The 25,869-nt window shown below is 44.1% G+C and overlaps 1 protein-coding gene across 2 annotated transcripts in view; it reads left to right on the top strand.

Moving 5' to 3' along the window:
- Nucleotides 1-25,869, top strand: part of CDH18 (cadherin 18) — a 2,476,497-nt gene that overhangs the window by 2,019,132 nt on the left and 431,496 nt on the right. For both annotated transcript variants that reach the window (XM_069219481.1, XM_069219482.1), the window contains exon 11: nt 3,723-3,844. In XM_069219481.1, the coding sequence (XP_069075582.1) occupies nt 3,723-3,844 (122 nt within the window). The remainder of the gene's footprint in view (nt 1-3,722; nt 3,845-25,869) is intronic.

Below are 25,869 nucleotides of genomic sequence, written 5' to 3'. Positions count from 1 at the left end.
TTCCCTGGGAGCTGAATTTTTGACTGATGGCGAATCGACTGATGTCCTGAAGATGAAGGCTGACCTAAACCTTGGAGGGTAACTATGACAATGAAAATGTGATTTGTCTGTTTGCTTTTCCTTTCTAGGTACCAACTGCTTACTTTTGACAGGGACCATAGTTAGACGTTTTCCAAATTGGTGTGATAAATTGTTTTGCAGGAAGCCCAACATGCTAATGCTAATCAGAGGTTAGGACAGGTGATCACTAAACTGACACAAATAAGACAAACAACTGAATCTATGCTTTGTTGAACCGACACGTTATTGACACTCTGCTAGAATTGATCTATGTTCACGCCGTGTTATGTTTTGATGTTTGTGATTCTTGCCTTAATGAAATCTTATCAGAGTTGCCATATTGTGACTATGCTATTTTGTTTCTTGGTTTTAAGATTAACACACTTGCTCTTAGAATTGTAATTAATAGGGAATAAACCTCATAAAATTCTACTAAACTGGTGTGGTTATTCATGACTACCAGGTCCTGGTGGTGTCTTGAGATGATTAATGTCTTTGACTAAAGTGAAATGCATTGTTGTAATAAATAAATATTGATGACATTATTGATGTATTGATTTACATATTGATTAGCTATCTCGTCTTAAGGTGTCTCTCAACTGTGTCAAAAGATTCATTGGCCTAAAACGAGTCCTGATGTGTAATAAATTATCATAAAGGGACGCGTTAACACATCTATGTGGCTCTGTGTGGATTTCCATGTTATGCAGAATTGTGCACAACAGATATAGGTGCCCTCATCAATAGTCACATGTATTTCCCAGTAGCATCCCTGAAACCTGTACCTAGTCCAAACATATGTGCATACTCTTTTATCTGTGAATAAAACCCATTTGAGGAGAAGCAATCTGTAGATTGTGAATTACAGCTACATTGTCGTACACATTGCATTTTAAAGAATGATTAAACATCAAGTAAGTAATGTTGCAGCTCAAATGATGTTGATGACTTCAGAAGTAGCATTACATGACCAATGGCTCAAATTACATTAATCAATTCCACAGAAGCAATAAATATTATATTTGCCAGAGAGTCACATAAAGAAATCTATAACAGTTTGGTATGTATATTTTACAAATTTGTAATTTTTTGTTTTACTTATTTTACAGAATTCATTAGACTTTGTCAACACTTGCCGTTAGAACTTTTGATACAGATTTCAATGGACGACATCAACATATTCCATCAATCAAATATTATTCAATAGACATCAATTCATCCATAGAAAGTATATTCATTGACATATTCAAATCATCTTTAATCAAAACATGTGACAATCCATAAACAAATGATACAAATAGCTATATCAAATCAATCCAATAATTTCACCACATCAGTCCAACTCATGATATGACCTGCTAAACTTGATGCTTTTCATAACGAAGAAGTAATTTGTCAAGTTAAGTAATTACACAACACAACCAACACATTTTTCTTATTCTGTAGAATATGGTGACTGAGTCCTGTTGTGGTACTAAGGAGTGGATTTTATCAATTACTATGCATTTTACTACATATGAAACTTAGCTCTGGAGAAGCACTGATGTTGAATCCCCTAAACACCTTGTACCAAATCCCTTCCTGACCTTCAAAGGATTCCTATCCTGTCACTGGTATATGTAACTCACACCCAGACCTGCTTCCCTTTTGTCTTGTTAGACAACCTAGCTCTAAATATGGTCCTGGGGGGGAGCTTCCAGAACTACTTTACAGTAACAAAAAGGGAGGGTTTACCATTACCAGAGCCACTCCTCAGGGTGTACACAGGGAGCTCTGACCAGGGGAAGAAATATTCTGTGATGTTTGATTTAGATAGAGATGTCACTGTGGGAAGGGTTAAATAAAACACACAGGAAGTACTGCAAAAGTAGGTATGTTTACTCCTGTGAACTTTCACCTCATTAGCTGTGGTGTGACTAAGAGTTTCCCCCACCTACAGGCAGGCTCTAGAAATAAATGTGGCTTCACCTGTACCCTCTGAAAAGCACTCCTGGACCTGTGAAAAATCATAAGGTCATTCCTGCTGTGTTAAGAACAGGGAAGAAGAGTGGACCTGCTTGCCTTGAACCCAAGATCCTTTAGGTGACTTCAAGGGTTAGTTGTCTGACCGCTTGTTTGAGCTTTAGGGTCACACAATCTTCCAGAAGCCCTTTTCTGCGCCTTCTTAGCTAACTTGTACCAACTGGACCTGCTCTGGACCCTGCTGCTGGCCTCTGTTAGAGTGAGTCTTAACCCCTAACTGGTGTCCTCCCAGGTCTTGGACCCTTGGCTAGTGTTAGAGTTTACTCCTCCTGTGTCAAATTGCAAGAATCGGGACTTAGACACTTTTTATTAACTTTATGCCTGGAGAAGCAACATAGAATGGGATCACTGTCGTAGCCACAGTCGTCGAACTGTCAGCTGTCCTCAGTTTGATGATTTTCCCCACTGAAGAAGATTTGACTTCAAGAACATTTCTGAGTTTGAATGTAGAGGGCTTCATCGTGACTGACACCTAGCAGCAACCTGACAATGTCAAAGCCTTCTTGGACATAAACTTCAGACTTGACGACTTGACCCACTGAGAGGTTTCCTGCTTTCATCTATGACCGCACCGGGCCTCCCCACTTCAGTAACCCGTCGTCTGATGGAAACTTTTCCACCAGGATAAACCTCATCCCTGTATCCGACTGCCAGTCCATCTCAGTTGGCTTTGACTTTAGTGTTTGACCAACTGGATGACCGCAGTTGGCGCTTTACACTTTTTTAAGTGCTATTTTTAATTCGAAATTTAAAAATCCATATATCTAGTTCTGCTTATTGGATATTCGTTGTTTTGATTTAACTCTATTTAATAAAATATTCTCTATTTTTCTAAATTGAATTGGATTTTTTGTCATGTTGTGTCTTCGCTTTATTACTGTTTGAGTGCTGCATAAATACTTTACACATTGCCTTTAAATTAAGCCTGACTGCTTTGTGCCAAACTACCAGAGGGTTAGGACAGGTTTATTTATTGACTTTAGTGAGTCACCCTGACTATTATTAGTATTAGTATTAGTATTTTTAGTATTATTTGAGATTTGTTTTCACCTCCCTGAAATAATACTCCGATTTCATTTCTTACATGTTGTATCAGCAACATATGAGTAACCTTAAAGAGCCAGCTTTTCCATAAGCAGAAAATGTGATCAGTTAACATTATGCATTAGCAATTTAATTCTCTATTCTGTAGATTTAAAAGTGTGCATAATTGGAAATTGTATTACTCATTTAAATTCAGTATATGTTCTGAAATTGTCAGAAGAAAAGTATGAGGAGTACTTTTGTCTTGTTTGTCAGTCTAGTCATTCGCATTGGTGAGAGATGGCATGAAAAGAAATTCCTGAAAATTTACATGAATAACAATGGAAGGCAATCAAGTAACAGAGCACTGAGGAGTTCCTAAGTCTCACTTTGTTAGATCCTGAATTTTAAACCCAAAAGAGGCCAAGCCTTTTCGAACTGGGGGTCTCTTGCAGCACTCCTCATTGACTGCAACATTTCTGGGGTCATGCATGAGGCAAGTGCCTAACTCTTTGTCTTTTGAGAAGGTAACAGTCACAATCATGATGATGCATCTTCGCATTTAAAAAATGTAGCTACCACGTAAATAACTTGCAAAATGTTGTTTCTCCTTATAGAAAATCCAAGCCTGCTCACCCATGTGCCGGTTGGCATCAGAGTTCTTGATGTCAACGATAATCCCCCGGAATTGGCCCAGGAATATGACGTGGTTGCCTGTGAAAATGCCAAACAAGGCCAGGTAAGTGGCAACTTTGATAAAGCCATGTTCTTAGTTGTACGGTAATGGTAGTCTTTTATTTCTTTACAACGCTGTAAGTATAATCTTAATGTAAATATCACATGACACATGTTTACTTAGAACGTCAATATTGTAATTTATGTGCCTGCCACAACACCGGTTATGTATCTTTTTATGGACTCCTCAAAATACAGAAAATAAGCAATGAGTAAATAAAAAAAACCTGCACGCACGTATTTATTTTTTACAAATGAGGAAAAAATTATTGTCTTGAAGATACATATTCATTCAGATCTAAAGAAGATATAAATAATTTCCTTCCTATTGTTTCAGCGTTTTAAATCATTTAGGGGCATATTTATACTCCGTTTGCGCCGAATTTGAGTCGTTTTTTTCGACGCAAATTTGACGCAAAACTAACTCCATATTTATACTTTGGCGTTAGACGCGTCTAGCGCCAAAGTTCATGGAGTTAGCGTCATTTTTTTGCGTGAACACCTTCCTTGCGTTAATGATATGCAAGGTAGGCGTTCCCGTCTTAAAAAATGACTCCGATGCATATGCGTCGTATTTATACTCCCGGGCAAAAATGACGCCCGGGAGTGGGCGGGTCTAAGAAACCCGCATTAGCGCCGGATTTTAGCGCCTGGGTCAGGGCAGGCGTTAAGGGACCTGTGGGCTCAGAATGAGCCCAGAGGTGCCCTCCCCTGCCCCCAGGGACACCCCCTGCCACCCTTGCCCACCCCAGGAGGACACCCAAGGATGGAGGGACCCACCCCAGGGACATTAAGGTAAGTCCAGGTAAGTATTTTTTTAAATGTTTTTTTGTGGCATAGGGGGGCCTGATTTGTGCCCCTCTACATGCCACCATGCCCAATGACCATGCCCAGGGGACAGAAGTCCCCTGGGCATGGCCATTGGGCAAGGGGGCATGACTCCTGTCTTTGCTAAGACAGGAGTCATTTCAATGGGGGATGGGCGTCGTAAAAAATGGCGCAAATCAGGTGGTGGCGATTTTTTTGCCTCAGCCTGACTTGCACCATTTGTGGACGCCCATACGCCATTTTCCCCCTACGCCGGCACTGCCTGGTGTACGTCGTTTTTTTTAACGCACACCAGACAGCGCCGGCGGCTAACGACGGCTAACGTCATTGAATAAATACGGCGCCCGCATGGCGCTTCAGAATGGCGTTAGCCGTCGCGAATTTATTTGCCGCAAAACTGCGTTAGCGCAGTTTTGCGTCTTAAAGTATATATATGGCCCTAATGACTGCTTGTATAACAGATAAATGGCGTGTTTCTTTGTCAGGTTAGAATCCGTTTTACAACCTACCACTCCCTGTTATTGACCATGTTAACTAGCGTGAAGAAGACTGTAGCTCATAATAATAATAATAATAATAATAATAAGACGCTCCCCCCGCCCAGCATGGTTCCTTCTTCGCCTCTCACCCGTAACGAATAATCTGAGATTGCTATCTCTAGCCTCATACTTGCAGTTTCATCTGGATTGACTGAAAGTTCATGCACGGAAGTAATTATTCCCACACTTGATTTTAGGGCCGAGATATGTCGTGATAACTTAATGCCGACCATAACTGCGAACTCTTGTAGTCAGTGCTTAATTTGAGGCAGTGGTTGCATTTGGGGGCTACCAGTACTTATTTCTGGCGACCGGCATACATTTTCGTCATCAGACTCATACCCAGAGCAATAAATGAAAACACAAAGGAAAGAAAGAAAAAGGAAGATAATAACTGCAAAACTATGAGAAAGAGAAAAGCCAGGCTTGTAAAGGATCCAAAGAAAGAGAAAAGGGACCAGGATGTTTGAGGTGGTTTAAAGAAGCTTGTGGTGCAATCAAGATTCTGCAGCCTTGGTATGTGGCACTGTTGGAAGGTGGGTCATTAGTTGTGTGGCTTGCACAAGTAACGAGTCCGCACACGACCGCCAGTGGGAACCAAACACCCCATTGTAGCGCTTGACTCTCATAGGGTAGCGTTGCAGAGCAGTCCAAGGATTACTCAAGGGAGGTGGTGTGGGCTAGTAATCCCCATTCACAAGCACGCAAGCATGACTCTTAATAAATGAATGTCCAGTCTGTGCTCTTTCTTTTGATAAAGTAAAAGTACATTTATTATTCACACACACTACTCAATACTATGCAACAATCTACGAATATATACAAAGTGATAAAATCACTCTGGACCAACAGTATGTAATCGTTCAGGTCTCCTTAAGGGAGAATATAATCCAACAACCCACATGGCAAAACAATCCCAGTGGCCCCCTTGCGACATTTGAACATTCTGACAGTATTCAACAGTACAGTGCAATGATGACACCTACATTTGTGAATAAATACTTTCATTTTGCCAAGATGTGACTGTCAGTATCATTATTCAAATTAGCATAATCAGGGAACATAAGAGACCAAATTCTAGCATTATAACCATTAAGATTACTTTTAGATTACTTTTACTGAACCATAAAATAACAGTAGAATACATGGGGTCATACCAACCTACACCTATGGTAGGCACCCTTGCACAAACAGGAACAAAAGTTCACTGAAGCTTGTGCTTCAAATATCCATCCAACCCTGGAGGGGTTATCTCTCAGGTGTCCCACCCTACCTAGGGTGGGGACACCAACAGATGTTGGGGGGAGGCTGCGCTGCTCCTGCAGCTCCCCCTGTCTCCCAGTTCTCTGTTGGTGGTGGCCCCATCTCAATGGGACCACCACAGGCGTTTTAGGGGCTCAAAAAGCAGCCCCTGCCCCGCAAAGCATGCTGGGGCGGCTGCATAATTGATGAGCGGCTCTCCCGCTGCGAGGGGAGAGCCGCGATTCCTTTTCTTTTCCTTTTTGTTTTTGCTTTCTGGGGGTGCCGGTCCCACCCGGTCACCCCGCACCAAAACAAGGATCCTTCGTGGGAGGGCGGCTCAGGGAGCCCACCCCTGGCCGCCCCCGCCGGTTCCCCGCACGGCCAGCACCTCCGGGTGCTGCCGCGGGAACCGGCCAGCTGACTGGGAGTCTGCCCGCTCCAGCGGGCAGACTCGGGATGCTGGCGGCCGCTGGGGCCGCGCGGGGGAGTGCAGCAGCACTCCCCCTTCCTCCCGGCATCTTCGGGGCCCCGGGATGGGGTCCGGGGCCCCTCCTCCTCACGACAGGGAGCGCGACGGCGCTCCCCGGAGTCGTCCTCTTCTCGGGGCCCCAGGATGGGGTCCAGGGCCCCTCCTCTCTATAGGGGGGAGCGCGACGGCGCTCCCCCAGGCCCTCTTCTCTGCGGGGCCCCGGGATGGGGTCCGGGGCCCCTCTGGCCATATTCACGGGGAGCGCGACGGCGCTCCCCGACTTTTCTTCGGCTGGGGGTGCGCGACGGCGTACCCCCACTCCCGCCTCTTCTCGGGGCCCCGGGATGGGGTCCGGGGCCCCTTTGGACCGTCTTCACGGGGAGCACAACGGCGCTCCCCGACTTCCCTTCTGCTGGGGGGTGCGCAACGGCGCCCCCCCCATTCACCCTTTCTTCACGGGGAGCGCGACGGCGCTCCCCGGCTTGTCTTCGCCGCAGGGGGCCCCGGGATGGGGTCCGGGGTCCCCTCTCCACAGCGGCAGGGGGAGCGCGACTGCGCCCCCCCCATTCAACCTCCTACACAGGGACCAGGCTTCACGGGGCCCCAGGATGGGGTCCGGGGTCCCTTCTTCTTCAGAGAGGGGGAGTGCGACGACATTCCCCTGTTCTCCTCTTCTTCCTGGGCAGCCCCCCAGGCCCTGGCCCACCCTGGGGGCACAGTCTCAAGCAGCTGTGGAGCTCCACTCGCTTCGTAGCTGCTTTCACAAAGGTCGCCATTCTTTGTCCTGTGATATCTCGGGCCCCCAAGGGCCGATTTTCTTCATTCTTGCGTCGTTCCGCTCCTGGTGACAAGCCCTTGCCACCAGGAGCACTCTCCTTAGGCCTCCTGGCCTCGAAGGGTCCCAGATCATCAGGGAGCCAGTTCCACTGACTCCTGCGCCAATCTTTCCTCTGGGTTCCCTCTTTTCCTTCTGGGCTGCGCGCTCTCCTTGCGCTAGCCCAGTCCTTCCCCCAACTAGTCCTCTGGGGGGGGTAAGGGGGCCAGCTTGCCTGGCCCTAGCATTCGCCTCGTTGGCCTGGGATCCTTCAGGGGCAGAGTCCCTGCCCAAAGGGCAGTCAGGAGGTTCTTCCTTCCAGTTGTCCATGACGCCCGTCTGCAGTCCCAGTGTCCAGCTGTGAAGCACAGCCAAGAGAGAGAGCTCTCCCCTGTGCAGGACCTTTTAAGTGGGGGCGGAAGTGTCCAGCAGGTCTGCACCTCTGGCCTATCCAGATGTGCCACATCACTTCCTTGCTCCCATCCCCTCCTTCTTGCACAGTCTTCTGGGATAGCTCAAGATGGCATCCTCCAGGAGTTAGTTGCCACATGTGCTCTGAAAGTCTCAGCCCCTCCTACCTGACATTCCTCGCAGGGCTTCTCCAGCCGGCTCCTGGCACGGAATGACAGCTGGCTGATTGATGCTAGGCCCTGCTCCAGCAACTGGACAGAGCAGTAATTGGCCCTAATCCTGAGCTGAGGCAGAGAAAGATGACATCCCTGGATGACCCATAAGTTGTACAACTATGCGCTTGTAACCTACTGCATCATTCTTTTCTTACAGGTTACAGTATACTTTGGTGTGACTCTGGTCTCGGTGGACCCCAGAGAACTGGAGTTGCACCCTAGGCCCTCCTTTCCCATTGACATTCAATGGAGTATCCCTCCAGTGCAAATATCTTAAGCACCCTGACATTGGCATTGAGCTGGGTGTCCCTACAGTGAAAAGACAGTAAGCACACTGACTCTCCCTCACATGTATACACTCCTCTCATGAGACCTACTCCAGGTCACCACCCACTCTGCATAGTTCCTCCTGCACCAGGACTACCTAAGCGCAGTTCTAGGGCTGCACACACTAGGAATCCTCCTCCCACAGCCCTCACATGGGTGCACATCCATGCGCACACATGATCACATGTAACCTGCCCGGGGCCTCCTGCCTTGCTGCGCCACAACATCCTTTCCTTAGCACGGCGACACCAGCGGTAAACACGTGCAGTCCATTTTACCATGTGTTTATTGTGCGGGAGTCACCTCATAGGAGGCTTCCTCACAGTAAACAGTCAAAAACCAGGTGGTCAAAAATTGAAAAATCAGGCCAGTCCTGATGGTCAGAACCGTCCTCTAACAGGCACCTTTGAAATTGGTAGCATTAGCCATGGGCTTCTGAGCAAAACTTTCTGCACCAGCACTTAGGGGCATATTTATGAGCCCCTAGCACCACCAGAGTGTCACTTTTCATGACGCTCCAGTGGTGCTATGCCCAGCGCAGTATTTACAAGGTGGCTTTAAGCCACTTTTTGTGGCTTACCACCACCTTGTAAATACAGCCCCTTCACATGCAGCACTTTGCGTGGAAGGGGCGTGCAATGGGTGTTGCTGTGGGCGTGCCACAACAACACTCATTGCATTTTGATGCTTCCCCGAGTTACGTGTTTTTGTAAACCTGAGGCAATGTCAAAATCTAACCCCACCCTAAGGGTGGGGTTAGCAAGGTGGAATGATGAAGAATACTTTTATTCCTCCTCGTTTTTTGCTTTTTCTATGTGTGCCGCATTCTGTAGCACAAATAGAAAGAGCAAAACACCAGAAATGATTGGTTATGTGCAGGAAGGTGTCCCTTCCTGCACATAAATAAACTTTCAAAATGACGCTTTGGCACTTCAACGTGTGCAGCATTCTGAAGCACACACAGAAGGGCCAAATCGCCATTAGTGATTGTTTGTGTGCAGGAAGGGACACCTTCCTGCACATAAACAATCAAACCCCTCAACACAGACATCCTTGCACGATGGTGCAAGGATGCCTGCGTTGGCGCTAGCAGCTTAATTTAGCACCAGCGCAGGGAAAAACACAGGACTGAGCATTATCTAATAAGTACAGTACATCCCTGCATTTCTAAAGTGATGCAGTGCAGCGCTGCCAATTTTGGCCCAGCACTGCGCTGCGCCACTTTTTAGTAAATCTGGCCCTTGGTGCTTTACAAATTAGGCACTGCTTGAGGTTCCACTATGCACATGGTGGCAGTAAATAGATCTTCTTGTTGACCGAGGGTGATGGGTAGCAATACTAATGTGCACACTGTTTGCAATTATAATCAGTCTTTGAGCAGCAACAACAACAATATAAACAATCAAGTATAAAAATGTCAGTTTCTAAGGGCACAAAAAGGTGGTTACAGTCATATGTGGGTATTTTGTGAAAATACGAAGTACATCTGGTGTATGCAGGAGCTCACGGTTCCATTGATGAAATAAAAAACTTTATTTCAAGAAATGTAGGGTCCGGTGTAAAAAGCATCACAGGCTTTGCTTCAGAAAAGATCAGGGTATAAAGTATAAAGGACACATTGTAGTCAAGAAATGACCCCTGACTTCTGACTCACAAGGTGCCCTTTGTGACTGATTGGGAATCAGAAGAAGAAGGTGGTATGAAAGAGCGCCCCCCCTACTGAATTGAAATAATTGAATTTATCAGTTGTTTCAAATCCAATTGCTATTGGTTCTGATACCAACTCCCTAAAGGTCATGTTACCCATTCGCAAGGTGGAAGTTGTTCCAGTGGGACAAGTTCCAACTTGTGACCATGTGCATTTGCCATCAAGGGACCACTCATCCATTCCCCAACGTTATTCAATAAATGGCAATTTTTAAAGGAATCACTTGTCCTTTTTTTTAATTTTTTTTATTGTAAATGTTTAGGGAACGTCAGTGCATTGTTGAAAGCATGCTGTCCCTCGCAGTCCTCCATTCCTGCATTCACAACCAATTGCATAGCATCACAAAAAGTCTCTTGCCTCATTAATATTAAAGAGTGCTTGCAGTGCTTAATTTAAGCTTGTGGTTTTCCATGCTCAGCACCAACACTTAATTGTCAACACTGTCACTAATGACAGTCTGCCACATGGTGGCGTTGTTTATCTAATTTAGAAACAAGCACAACAGTTGTTTATTAATTCAATATACATTAAAAATGACTAAAATCTGCTGGCAAAGCCATATTTATGGCTTTGGGGGACTGGAATTGTCAGAATTTTTACACTTGTAGGAGTGTGATGTTGTGTAGTTAAGTTGTTAGTGCATTTGGCAGTGCTGACCGCTTCAGTATGCAGTGCAAGCATAAGTGTCCTCCTGGCATGGGCCCTGGCGCTTAGTTAAAAGAGTGAAGATTTTTTGTGACTCTGTGTTAATGTGAATTTTGCAATGTGACACATTAGTACATCAGTGTGCAAACCATACAGTTTGGAAAAAACACGTAGTGGTTTACAACCTAGCTTTCACACATAAGACACAGAAACAGTTGGATCAGAATCTTTGCCTTTTTCAGCTCCAGGCAAAATTCACCTTTTTCTGGTTAATTGTGAAACAGTGTTGGAGAAAACAATGCACCTTTTTTGACTATCTGTTAAAAAGTAGCTTCCTGAAATAAAGTAAGCTGTTTCATAAACAGCACCCTTAGTACATTTCAACATGCAGCATATATGCAGACAGGGAAAGGAGAAAGGAATTGTATTGGAATATGTTTGTGTGAGGAATCATGATTGCAAAATTTGATAGTGAGATGTGGCTAGAGCCAATTTTATAAATGGTGTTTGGAAGTAAAGATATGTCCAAGTAAATAGGTGATGAGGTGGGGCAGACATTTGCTCACTAGAATTCCATAAATGTAAAAGGGCAAAGAAGGTACAATGCAAATCACACATTCATGCATAGTCACAACATTTATCTAATATGTACATGGAAAGCCCTACCAGCGACCATCAGAAATCCAGTCATGAAGGTGTGGCACAATGTCTGCATCTCTGCTTCTAATCTACGTTAAATTACTGCCTTTATATGGCAGTCAACTACATTATTGAGATTCAGTTAAACATTTTTCCATAGCGCTGAGACACTTTACTTTTGATTTAAGTGAGATATGATGCTTTTCTGAAAATGACACTTTCAGAAAATTGACATCTTTTTATCCTAAACATTTGTGTCTTATGTCAGTGTCCTAGGTCACATAACTGTGAATGGCTCTGCTGGTTTGTTGGTTGAGAAGGGTGTGAGACCTTCTCAAGCAAAAGCCAGAATCGTTATCACGGTGAACCACAAACAGTCACTAGATTAACCTGTGTTTAACCCTCTGTTAGCTTGGCACAAAAGAAGTCTGGTTTAAATTAGAGGCAATGTATAAAGTATTTACACAGCACACAAACAGTAATAAAATGAAAGCACAGCACAAGAAAAATCCGGAGAGTAAAATGTAATAAATTATTTGACAGCAAAACAACAAAGATAGAAGTCAGTTGAATTTAAGATATACATTTTCAAAAATTAAAGATATGTGTAGCTCCTAAAAGCACAAAGTGGTCTAGTGAGACCGGGTGGAAGTCCCAAGTACAAGCTAACTGTGACGGAGTGCTGGCTGCTTACAGAAGTGACCAGGTTAGTCCAGCTGAAAAAAGTTACCTTTTAAAGTCCAGCACCAAGAGTTACATTTGGGATGGAGAAGGCTGTGAGGAGCAGGCCAGGAGTCACAGACTGTTGTCGCTGTAGAGGAAAGATCCTGTTGGCTGTGTCATGGATGTTAGTTGCGGGAGCTCCACATTGGCAGTCACTGAGGGCTGTAGATGCTATTGTGCAACTTGCAGATCTCACATTACTGGTCGCTGTAGCACAGACAGTCACATTCTCAGGTGCTTTGAAATGGCAAACATTGCAGGCAGCAAGATCTTGGTGTGAGCAGGCCTGTTTAGGTTCACAAAGATTTCAAAACTTTAGAATTTCTCCTTTTCTTGAAAAAGGAGATAAATGGATGCAACATCAAAGGTCCTGAACTGGGAGCCACCTCTTGGGCATAGGGACATTACTCTAGCAGAGTCCAGCAGAACTCAGGCAGGTCTAGTGCAGCAGGTTCAGCTGGGCAGTTGCAGGAAGTTCTCTGATGTTCATTGTGTCCCTGTAGCTCAGAACAATTCATAACGCTGGTTCTACTGATTTGATTACATTTGTTTTGGTGTCATGTTATTTATTACATTTTAATCTATTTTGCCTAGATTGGTCCTGGATTGTTCTTGTGTTGTGTTTTCACTTTAATACTGTCTGTGTGCTGCGTAGATACTTTACACAGTGCCTGTAAGGTAGGCCTGACTTCTTTTGTGCCAAGCTGCCAGAGGTTGTTGGTGACTTCTGTGATCCACCCGGGTGTGGTTGTTTTGTTGAGTGGGATTTCAACTACCCTCAGCCAATTACCCAATTTTTTACTCTCACCATTATGGATACTTTCCCAGCAAACAAGAAACTTTGCAATGTCTGCTGTGTGCCTTGACTCAATTGTGTTCATCATTGCTCTCCAAGGGAGATATTTAAGAGCCCCTAGCACCATTCCAATGCCACATTAGCATCATTTTTTTATTCTAATGTGGCGTTAAAAGGCCAAAAACACCACGGCATAAAAAATTATGCTATTGCTTCCAACCCTGCGCCATGGTGCATCGTATTTTCAATACGGCGCACACATAGTAGCGGTAGGGGAGCGCTTAGGGGCGAAAGGGAAGTGACGCTGCACTGGGTGCAGACTGATTTTCCTGAAATCTGCCCCTAAGTATTTTAACACAAAACGTGAGCCATGCAGGACGCCAATATAATGACATGTTAATATAAGAATGCTGCCTATGCAGCTACCAGGAGGTTCTTCTTAGATATATCCAGCTCATATACTTGATTGACTTTGGTGATAGTTACCTCTATGTTGAACTTTGTATGTGTTTTTTGTCCTTTCAGAGCCTTGCTCTTCCTACCTTCAGAGAGATTTAATTGTGTGGCAAATATATCCCTCTAATGTCGATAATGCATTTAATACATATGCAAGAGATGACCCTGTAATTTGCTGTAAGAGGCTGCACAGTCTATATTAATACTAGGCCATTTTTCACCCTGAAGTTGGTTAATGTTGGTCAGAAAGCCCTCAGTGCAGTACAATACTTCACGAAATGCTCGTATTAAAGTCAAAAATGTCAAACACTTATAATTGGTGCATAACACGAATCTGAAACTATGAATAATAGATGGCTTGATTATGCAAAAACAGGATAACATGCGGAAGTAATATTTTCCTAAGAAAATAAAAACTGCTTCTAGATATTTAGAAATTGCTGAACTGCACTTAGGAGTTTGGTTGCTCTGCAAATCAACAGCTAGAACATGAGCGTCCGAACAATTTCTGCATTAAAAGGAGCACACCATTTGCCTTAAAAGCAATGGAATGTTTTGTGCACCACATCTTCTTTGACATTGCTGTTTTTTGCTGTAGTTCTATTATTTAGTGTGAAATTCATGAAACATTGGCACTTTGCCATAGAAATCGAAGAGCATGAACTGTTTTTTGCTGTAGTTCTATTATTTAGTGTGAAATTCATGAAACAGTGGCACTGCTTTAGAAATCGAATAGCATGAACTACGAATGTATCTTTTTTTTTTAAATAAAAGGACGTGTGAAAGTAAGCCAAGCCGTGACTTTAGCTGTTAGTATCAACTATAGGTAAGTACTTGGTAAATAAAATAGGTAGGTGCTTCCGACTGCAGGCACATTTTAGGCCAGATTCACAAAGGTTTAGCATTGGGTTAGGGTTACTTTTGTAAGGCTAAACTATGCTAAACCTTTTTGGGGATTAACAAACCCACGCAAATTGGTATTTGCTTTATTTTGTTTGAAAAAGTAACGCAGAGCAGGTAGTGGCATTACTTTGCACCAATGGGGCATTACATGGGTGGTACACTGGAGTTCCCATGCAACTACCCATGCTTTTTTGTCGCTAAAGTCTCTCTACTAACATTAGGCAAAAATTAACGCCTTTTGAATGCAGACGTGAAAAGGAAACATGTTTTAATTTCTCCGTGTTTTTCTGACTTTGCATGTGTGCTGCACTGTACAGCACACATACAAAGTAGGAACAGATTTTAACTTGTTTAGGCATAGTTTTTTGTACAGGACGGGTGCCCTCCCTGTACAAAACCTATGGTACACTCATGCACACACCCTAGCACTATGGAGCTAAGGTGGTTGCGTGGCACTTGGCAGCACAAATCTGTGCAGGCGCTAGGGGGAGGGGAGGAGAGTGCCATATCTGTGTACATATGGTTGCACTCCTACTCTCTCCCTGTCACGCAGTGCATGCAGCATCTTTGGGTGCTGCGCTGAGTTGCCTGACAGCTTTGAGAATCTAGGCCCTAGTCATAATTTGGTTGTTGACGGTGTCGAACATCCAGTCACCGTTGTTGAGAGATATTTGGCACCAGCATGTAATTCTTGCTGGTTATCCATGGAATAGATATCTTCTCCAGCCCTATCCTTTCCTGAGATCTCCTCGATTACCTTTTCTTCCGCATGGTGTTGGTAAATCTATTAAAGCTACTAACTGGTCACACTCTCAATGTACTGTGTTGTATTTTGTTGTGTTGTATAGTATTGTGGTATTTAAGTAGTGCTTACAACCCCTATGTGTGGTGCTGAAGCGTGTGATCATCATTTTACAATGCTTTTACATTAATGTAATTCTAATTAATATAAATTACGTTTTTAGTTTCCGGTGAGTTGGGGGGCACCTTGTCTTTTTAGGTCTGGCATTTGAGACAGCATATGCTGTTTTTTTCAAATGTTTGTACTTCCAAAACCCTTATGCAAATGCCTTTGGCCAGCAGGCTTCCTCAATTGGTCTATAAAATTGTCAATCACATTGTCAATCGCCCACTATAGCACGCAGCATGTGGCAATTGATCTGCCCACTTTACACATTGGCTCCATTTACTTTTAATCACTGAACAAAACATCCACAGTGTTCACATACACCTAAAATAGTTCCTTTCTTTTAAACCATGAGCGTTCTATTTCATTTTAGTTGTTTTTTAAAAACTAACTTTAAATACTGGCTATTTATTTGGCCTGTACTTCGAGTGCTGATTTGGGTGTTTTCTTTCTCTCTCCTTTTTAAATTTATTAAGTGGTTAGGTGATATTATAACATTGCAGGTGGCTGCGATTTGATTGCTTGGTTAGCTGGTGATTTAGTTTTGTTACCTTTACAAATAATTAATAAAAACATGACCCAAATGCAAGGTTTTATACTTAAAAAAGCACTAGTAAAATAACCATTATATTCCTAATGTATAAGGCAGAAATGGTTATTTCATCTGTTTTACCAGGTGTTCCTATGGGAACAGTAAACCCAATACAAAGAAGATAGTTTTGGGTGAGTTATTTATTGTATGTATATGCTAACATTAAATTAGGCATGTCTGCTTCTATAAACTATAAGCCCTGCCTTAAGGGCAATAAGGTGAATTTGGGGTGACTTATTTAGGGCTTAGACTTTGTTTTTCACAAGGCTGTGTGCAAACTTGAGAACTTGCAATCTGCAAAAAACCAGGCCTTAATAAAGATTTGTGTCATGTTTTCAGGGTCACAAAGTGAAGTGCAGAAGAAGGTACTAAATTCCACATATGACATTTAATTGTACATGCCATAGCTGTATCATGTATGCCATATAAAAATGGCCTTATAGCAAAATTCAATATGCCAAATGGGGTGTTAAACCAATGTTGGCTATGTTAGGGGTCAGAGCACATATACTAGGCACTGGAGAGCAGTGTGCTAGTGTTGGACTTCAAAATGTATCATCGTCCGACCCAAAAGGGGTCACCTTGCAACAGATCATAACACCGAAAGCAGTGGCACACTTGACTATACTATGCCCACGTTTTCATGTGGTTCAACACATGATCTTCACAGATGTGGTTCAGCCCCTTGCACATGAATCTACATACTAATGTCCTCCTTTTCCAGGGGAGGACCTTCTGCTGGTTGACAGGTGGATCCTGTTGACATGTTATGTGAGGGGTATTTATGGAGCACACTATCAGCTGCAAGGGTATCCTTCTGCTGTGTTATGTTATTGTTATGCAGATTTGTGAAGCGCACCATCACCCTGGAGTGTATCCTGGCACTGAGCACCAGTGCCGGACTGACTGCTGGGCATTTTGTTCCAAATAAACAATACAAAAACAAATGGTTTTAAAATGCGCTTTAATCATGCTTTAAAACCATTTGTTTTGCATTGTTTATTTAGGTGCGGCACGTAGAAATATTGCTGGCACGTCCCTTGAAACAAAACGGACCCCATACTGGCAAGAAATTTAAACACCTGTGTTGGTAGTCCGGCCATGATGAGCAGGTGTGAGTCTAACCAAACCTAAGGGCTAGTGGGATTACTCGAAAAGACAGGTCTTCAGATTCTTGCGTAATTCTAGAAGTGAAGCGGAGGTTCTTATGTGTAGCAGCAGGTTGTTCCACGCTGTAGGGGCAATGTAGGAGAAGTTTCAACCTCCAGATCTGGTTTTCTGTATGCGTGTGATGTTTGCTATACAGGCATAGAAGCCTGGCTATGATGGTAGGGTAGTTAGTCATAGAGCCAGATCTTCAGCTTTTTGTAGAATTCAAGAAGCGAGAAGGAGGCTCTAATGTGAAGTGGGAGATGGCTGTATGCATTGGAAGCCATGTATGAGAAAGCTTGTCCACTGGTTCTGTTCCTTAATGTGCATGGAATGTGTATGAGAAGGTGCCCAGCTCAGCAGACGTGCCTGGATGGGTGATGGAAGGATATGAAGCTGTTCACGTAGGCTAGGCCCAAGTTGTGTAGTGCTTTAAAACTGTAGGTGAGGAGCTCTAAGTGTGCACACTTTTGCATCAGGAGCCAGCGGCGCTCCCTAAATGTGGTGTGATGTGAGAGCTGCATGGGAGGTTGAGAACGAGTCTGGCTGATTCATTCTGGATAGTTTACAGTCTTCTGGTGAGAGGTTGATTCCAGGTTAGAGAGAGTTTTCATAGTTGAGCCTGGTAGTGATGAGGGAGTGGGCTATGGCTCTTCTGGTGTTACTCAGGAGCCTTTTGAAGACCTTTTTCAGCATCTTCAGGATGAGAAAGTAGGATGTGGTGATGGCATTAACCTTGGTGGACAAGTCCAGCTTGTTGCCAGTGATGATCCTGAGGTTTCTGGCTTGTGAGCTGAAATTGGCAACTGATTTGAAGTTGGCTGGCCATCAGGTGGAGTCCCACGGGGAGGTTCTTTTTTCTGAAGATCATTACTTATGTTTTGTAAATGTTAAGTTTGAGACAGTTGTACTTCATCTAGATAGCTGTCAGACATAGAGGCAGTGAACTTATTCTCCACGTTGGAGGTTTTGTCTGAGAGGGACAGTATAAGTTGCATGTTGTCTTAGTTGGAGAGGATTTTGTTGTAGCCACAGATAACACTGGCCAGAGGGGTCCTCTAGGAGTTGAAGATGGTGGGGCTGAGTGATGAACCCTGAGGTACTCTACATATGAGGTCTGGAACATCTAAAGATTATGGAGTCAGATTGACAGTCTGTGTTCTTCCTGTCAGGATAAAGCAGGTCCTGGAGAGGGCAGGACCTTGGATGCCAATCTTGTGTTGTCATCTGATGAGGATGGGATGTGAAACTGTGTCAATTGCTACTGAGAGGTCCAGTAGGGGATGAGACCTGCAGTTTCAACTCTGTCCACAATCATGAGGATGTTTTCTATTGCTTCGATGAGTGCAGTTTCTGTGCTGTGATTGCACCTGAATCTGGACTGCATGCTGTCAAGGAACTGGAGGTTGATGAGGTGGTCAGTGAGACATCTGTTGAGTGTTTTCTCTAGGATCTTGTTTGGGTATGGAAGGCGGGAGATGGGTCAATAGTTTGTCTGGGTCATCTGAAGGTTTCTTCCATAGAGTGGTGACTGTAGCATGATTCCAGGCTTTTGAGAAGTGGCTGCATTGATGGAGGTGTTGAGCATGTGAGTTAGTACTTCACTGATGGAGTGAGCCACTTGATGAAGGGGTGGTGGAGGCACAGGTCTAAAATGTCTCCATTCAATGGACTGCATGGTGGCGGTGGTATTGTATATGGTGATGGTGATACACATAGTCAGATTTCATTATTCTTTCCATACTGAAAGGCTTGCCACGAGATTGAGGTAGTCTTGTTGGGGTGCAAAGTTATCATAGATAGATGTGATATTGTTTGTGAAGAAGTCTGAGAGATCATTGCTGGGGTCTTCTGAGGGGATGATGTTGCTGGCTGTGGCTGTGGGTGTGAAAAAATCTCTATTAATGGAAAAGATTTCTTATCTGCAATTGCCACTGGCTTCATAGTGGTTTGTGAGGGCTGTTCACTTTGAGTTCCAAATTTTCTGGTGGGGGTACCTCATTGAGGCTATTTAGATGTCCTTCTCCGTGGTATTTTGGCTCGTTCTCCAATTGTGTTCCAGTTGCTTGCAGTGCTGCTTTGCCATCCTGAGTTCTTATGCATGCCAGCTGGCGAGTGTTCGCATTCTTGCTGTTTTGCCATGTTTGAGGGGGGCCAGGATGTCACACGTATTGAAGTTTTTGATGTCTTGCCTTAGGTTGCCAGTTTGCTTGTGCTGGTGCTTGGAGAGGGCAGAAGCCCAAACCTCTCCTAAGATATTTTTCCAGCCATGGCAGGCAAGTCTTGAGGTGGTCAGCATTCTATGGATGGAGATGGTAACGTTGAACCTGACACGAGCATGGTCTGTCTAGGTGACTGGTGATGGTTTGTTTACCGTGCTGTGGCTTAGGACGGAGAAGAATGGATCAGGAGGTGTCTGGCAGTGTGGATGGGTATAGTGACATGCTGGCTGAGGCAGAGGTCACTGAGGCTTTTAAGGAAGGGGGGGAGTTGTGGTCAGTGTGGTCAAATCTCCAAGGTGATGAAGATACCGGGGCCTCTAAACAGGGTGTGACAAAATCTGCGATGTCGCTGGCGATGGTGCCCAATCTTGGCAGTTTGTAGAATAGGGTTCTGCACAAGGTGAAGCTTTCTGTGATCTGCACCTTGAAGGTGAGGTGCTCTGTGTAGCTGGGTGTGGTGTTGGCAGGGGTGGTGCAGCTGGTAGAGTCCCTGGGAATTATGCTGATTCCTCATCTGGGCTTGAGTTGGTGGTCTTGTCTGACGATTTTGTATTAGAAGGAGATAGACTGTGGCAGTGTCTGGTGCCAAGGGGAGACTGATGTGCCTCACAAACAGAGCAGAGAGAGGCCGATAGGGAAAAGTCATCCCAAGAGACTCAAACAATACAAAGAAAACAATGGGCAATGTATGAAGAAGAGGCACAGAAAGGTATGTGAAAGAGGCCCAAAAGGAGAGCTGAAAAAACACACTGTACAGACTGCAGCAAAGGCACAAAAAGATGCAGAAAACAATGTGCAAAGTGTGAAAGAGAGGCACAAAAGTATGAATAAGAGGTGCAAAAAGTTCAAAAAAGAGGCACACAGTGTACTAAAAAGCCATGGAAGTAAAGAAAAACAAGGCTGAGAGAGAGAAAGAGAAATCAAGTGAGAGAGAGATCATGCAAGAGAGGGGGAGTGTGAGAGAGTGCATACAAGAGCACAGGGAGGCAAGATCATCGGTGTGGATTTGGGTTTGAAAGGCTCTTGATTGGTTGGAAGACTGCTTCATACAAGTCCTGGGAGGATTCGCCCCTCATCAAGTTTATTCACAGGGTTCCCAGCACAGTTGAAAAGAGCAACAGCAGGTACACACTTCTCTGAATGTCAGTGCTACGTTTGCACTCGAGTGAACTATATTAACATTTATGGTGTAGTAGCCTATACCACACACTGTGGGAAAAAAATCTTGTGTAACCACTACTCTTACAGTATGCAATGTGGTCAGTATGGGTAGGAAAACTGCAATGAAGTGTGAACATTTCTTCGACCTACTTAACATATTTGAAACATAATGTGCATTAACACATTCATGCATAATGTAACCACATCACCTGGCAGTGGGGTATGCACTGTGCTTCTTTCTACTGTAGTACACATTGACCCCTTGACCCCTTACAGTCACTGTAGAGATATCAGGTTGGAGTGGAATTACAAAATGAATCACTCGGTGTCTGGACAAACAGAAACATGCAGCCTGGATGTCCACTAGCCAGTTACAGCTGTGGACGGAAGTGGCTTGTTATTAAAACTGCCACCTTGTACAAAGTGATAGTATTTCCTGCTCAACACATAGCTTTCCCAAGTCTGCAACCTGCAGCTACTGCCTCAGTGTTTAGTTCTTCTTCCCTCAATGCCTTTTGAATTATATACATGGTCTGTGGCTACGAGTCACAAAAATCAGAAAATCTGATTCTTCCTTGGTTCCTTATTGCATAACAACTATGGATACATACCGTTTGGCTTCTATTGAATCGAAACAATACATCCCCAGTAGCACCTCTACGGGTGCATTTCTATGCAGTATAATAAACGTCTTGTGAACGCAGCAAATATGGGTGCACATACATCATCTAACATTTTAGAAATAACCAAATGTCAAATCTCCTTCATATTTTGACATCTAGCCATTTAAGTGCCTCAAAGGTGAGGATAAGTACAGTGTTCTTCATGAAAAGTGGTTTTATTTTTTTTTAAAAATCACAAAGTCAAACTTGGAGTAGTTAAGAATGACACCATTTTAGTTTCAAGTTATGGACATGACAGGTATTTTTTGAGGTAATGCAATTGCGGCAATCCATTGTTCTTCTTCACAGTTACAGGCACTATCGTAATAAAGGGTAATCCGATTCATATGTTTGTTAGTCTTTGAGAACTTATACAATAAAGCAATTAATACTACAAGAGAAACAATCAAAACTGCACCTAATAAATATTTGCATCTACGGGTTTCCATAACTTCTCTAAGATCATACTGTAAGGTGGAATATAGCAGCAGCAATGATGGTTCGCGTAAATCTCACTTGTGCAAAGCAACAAAAAACAGTCTATGCGGTAACCGAAAACAGGTTTATTCACAAGGTGTTTGTGAGTCTCCCATAGCCCTACTCCAAGTTCTTCTAAAGGACAACCCTCTTTTCTTCTGCATACTCAGGCCTTGGTACTCTTCTTAATTCCCTGTCAAAGTTAATAAAAATGTCTCTAATAAATGCACAGTTGAGATTCACTAATAATCACACCCAGAGTGAAATGTCTCAGTCTATCCAACAGCATAGAGAACTCAAAGTAGAATTGGAGCATAATGTTCAGTTCAAGGAAGTTCAGTTGGATATTCAGCATTGTCCCAAACTCTCAAACCGTTCTCTCTCTGTCACCGGCAGTAAAATGTGTCCATTCAAGTGAAGAGTACCTCTGACAGAGTACTCTAGTTCTTTAAGATTTCCTCAGTGCCAATCCTTCGTTTTCACTTTCACTAAGATTAGAGTTCTCAGTGTCCTCTAGAATGATTTGAGGCACACGCTCCTTGGGTAGAAACATTTCTCTATTTCTTGCCTTCTGAGCCAGCAGACCCCAGCTTCCACTCGCTTTCTCACAGCACTCAATCCTTCCTCTGGGTTTGAATCTGAATTTGACTCATTCTGCAGCACATTACGAGCCTCTTCCATCTCATCTTCAATTGTGGATCTCTCCAGAACCCCCTCAGACCGAGCATGTGCTCTTTCAGACTCTCTTTGATCCATGACAGCTTGACTAACCTGATCCCATTGCCTCTCTGTCACCACCTGTACTTCTGGGACAGGTGCTGTCACATCAAGAGGACACTCAACTCTGCGAGTATGGGAAGCATAATCCAGTTAGGGAGGCCTCCATATTTAACAGCTGTTGATATCACCAAGATGACTTTATATGGCCAAAGTCAATGAAGCTCCAAACACATCTTCCTTACATGTTTCTTCACCAAAACTGAGTCGCTACATGTTAGAAATGGGGTCTTTGGTTGGCAGTCAGGTTACCCCTGCCCAAGCAAGGACCCTCATTCTAGTCAGGGCAAAGGAGAAACACACCTGGTTAACCCCCACTCACCCCCTTGGTAGCTTGGCATGAGCAGGCTGGCTTAACTCAGAAGCAATGTGTAAAGTATTTGTACCAACACACACAGTAATACAGTGAAAACTACAAAATGGACACCACGCCAGTTAAGAAACATAGGCATTATTTATCTAAATCAAACAAGACCAAAACCACAAAAATCCAACATACACAAGTTATAATATGAATTTTCAAAAGAATAAGAGTGTTACTCCATAGAAAACAATTGAAACTATGATTTTGCAAAAAGTAACTGGTCTGCGTCAAAAATAAAGCTGTACGGGTGAGCGTACGTCGGAAAAGCCAGCAATGCGTCGATTCCTTCATCACAAGGGAGACCGTGCATCATTTCTTCTTCATTTGGGTCGGCGATGCCTCGTTTTTCTCCCTCGCAAGAGAGCGATGCATCGATTTCCAGACAGAGCATCTTGGATCCGCACAGAGTCGGGTTGACTTTGATGCCCAGGGATGAAGAGCGGAAAATCCGATCACATGGTGTTAGAAAACACACTGCGTGGGGTTTGCATCATTCTCAGCAGCCTCAAGCGGGTGTTGTTCGTTGTTTCTCCAGCGGTGATGCATCAATCTTCCAGCCACGATGCATCGATCTCCCAGCCGCTATGCTGGTGTGGAGTCGATTTTAGCCACGAAGTGGGCGGCACATCATTTACCAGCCGCATTCCAGATGGTGCGTTGAAAATTTCCCTGCATGGCGTTCCGTGTGTGGATTTTCAGCTCTTGTTCTACTAGCTTCATCTTTCAAGGGCCCAAGGACTGGATAGGGTGCCACTTGGCAGGGCAGGAGTTTCAGCAGAGAGTCTAGGTGCTGGCAGAGGAAGTCTTTGATGGCATGAGACTGCAAAACAGGAGGCAAGCTCAGTTCAAGCCCTCTTCTTCAGTAAAACATAAACGGTAACTCCTCTGCAAGGCTTTGGTCTTATTCAAGTGTATCTCATAATTCTGAGCCACCTCAAATGTCCCGCACATCTGATAACATCCTTACACAAGAGTACAAGCTCATTCCCTCGGTAAGACACTAAACAAACCGTTTCAATATACCCCCTAATCATCTCACCCAATTCTAACTTCAGTTTAGCCACATCTACCAAGTTCTCTCTCAGGTGACTGAATCATTCCGTGACTCAACTCAGAACTCCTGCTATTACTCAAAGGAGAATTTAAAGCTTTCGCCCACCCGTCTATTTCCTTAGCATTGAGACTCCATGACACCGTAGGAACTTTAGGCATATTCCCATCTCCATGGATACTGCCACTGGAATTTACAGGCGGCTCCCTTCCAGGTGTACCAGAAGTTGGCATTTTCTGAAGTTTACCTATGGAACTACAGACTGTATGATTCAAAGTCAAATCAGCACTCACGACGAATGGAGACCTTGTGTTTGTTGGGACCAGAGGTACAAATCCTCTTTTATCGGGAATTATGGCAGCATTACCTGAAGTACCTGCTGCACTAGGGACAGCCAAATTATAAGTTGTCTTTCCTGGCAATTAATAACCACAGGACCAAGAGTAACTGGGCCAATAGGAGCATCAACAGAGTTTATGATAGTAGACTTAGCAGGAACACACATCCCCGAACTCCCTCCCATTGCCTCATGATGTACACTCACTGGAGCAACCCCCACTGAACCAGGATTCACATTTATTGGGGCAGTAGTTAATCCAAGATTCCCTACACTAATATGCTATCTCCACCTGAAAATAGGGTCTCATTATATGAAGGGGGATGTTCTGACAATAGTGCATATAAAAGGTTATCACCGAATCACTGTCACTCATTTAACTCATGTCATCTGCCTCCTTTCGCTTTCAATCCTTTGCCTTTGTGTACTTTTTCTTTTCCTCCTCTCTCTCAAATTCTTCACTTGCTAAGGCTGGGTACAGTCTAACTCCCTCTATCTTATCAGTTCTCCACTTCTTTTGTTCAGTATCCCATTTAGCATCTGAATGTTGGAGGCTACACGTTCTGGTTGGCTGAGGCGAGGCCCCAGCCAGGTAGAACCTACCACTCCCATCAGGGGTGTGTAATTACATTCACTGTATAACCTGCGCTCAAACATGGGTAGCTTGGCACAGAGCAGTAAGGCTTATCACAGGGACAATCTGCACAGCACTACCACTCACCAATCACACTGAGCGTCACAAACAAGACTTCACACAACGCCTATCTAAATAAAGTTTGAATTCAACACACACATGAATTAACAGCACATAAACATCATGAAAATCTTGGCATAAATCACATTCAGAAATAATACTAATAGTACGAGGCCCAACAGTATTAATACGAACTGAGCAGCATGCACATGTGAAAAAAGTAATACGCCTCCTCCTCGCACCCACATGCGGTACTACTGCATTGGCAGCACAAGACCCGCCCCAACAATCAAACCAATTCAATAGAAAACAGTTGTAGGATGCATCCCAGTTTCCAATGATAGCAGCACTGTATACATACAGAGACTGTAGCACTTCTGAAATAACTCCGCGGCATAGGCTGCACCCGTAAATGTCAGTGTCAACCACAATAGTAAACAATGTGCATGGTAATGTTGCCGCGTGGTGAAATCAAGCCTAGACACTCACTCCCACTCACATACTCCGCATCTCTACACAATGCCAGGATTGTCAGACACTCTTGCCTACACGCATTCACACAGACTCCCTTTCAGCACCCTAATGTGGTGCTCTGCCAACCAGCAGGTGAGGTGTAATTGAGTTTGTAGTCCCCTCTTGGACCTAAACCTTCCTCCACCCTCCAACCAATTCCTGACCCCTCAGAGTTAGAACAGAAGCAATCTTTCCCCATACACCAGGCCGCTTGCAGCCAGTGGTTGCACTTAGTCAAGATCCTGGAGCAGAGGTACGGGGGAAGAAGGAGAGAATGGCTGATCAGGCAACAGTTGGCAAATGGAGGCATGGTCCCCACTCCGAAAGTTCACTCAGTGGTCTCCACACTGGACATCCGGCGTGGGCCCCGATCTGCAACACACAGGGGGAGGGTAACCTTGGGACACA

The sequence above is a fragment of the Pleurodeles waltl genome, chromosome 2_2 (genome assembly GCF_031143425.1).
Source record: "Pleurodeles waltl isolate 20211129_DDA chromosome 2_2, aPleWal1.hap1.20221129, whole genome shotgun sequence".
NCBI classification, from domain to species: domain Eukaryota; kingdom Metazoa; phylum Chordata; class Amphibia; order Caudata; family Salamandridae; genus Pleurodeles; species Pleurodeles waltl.
This window is presented reverse-complemented; position numbering and strand designations above follow the sequence as displayed.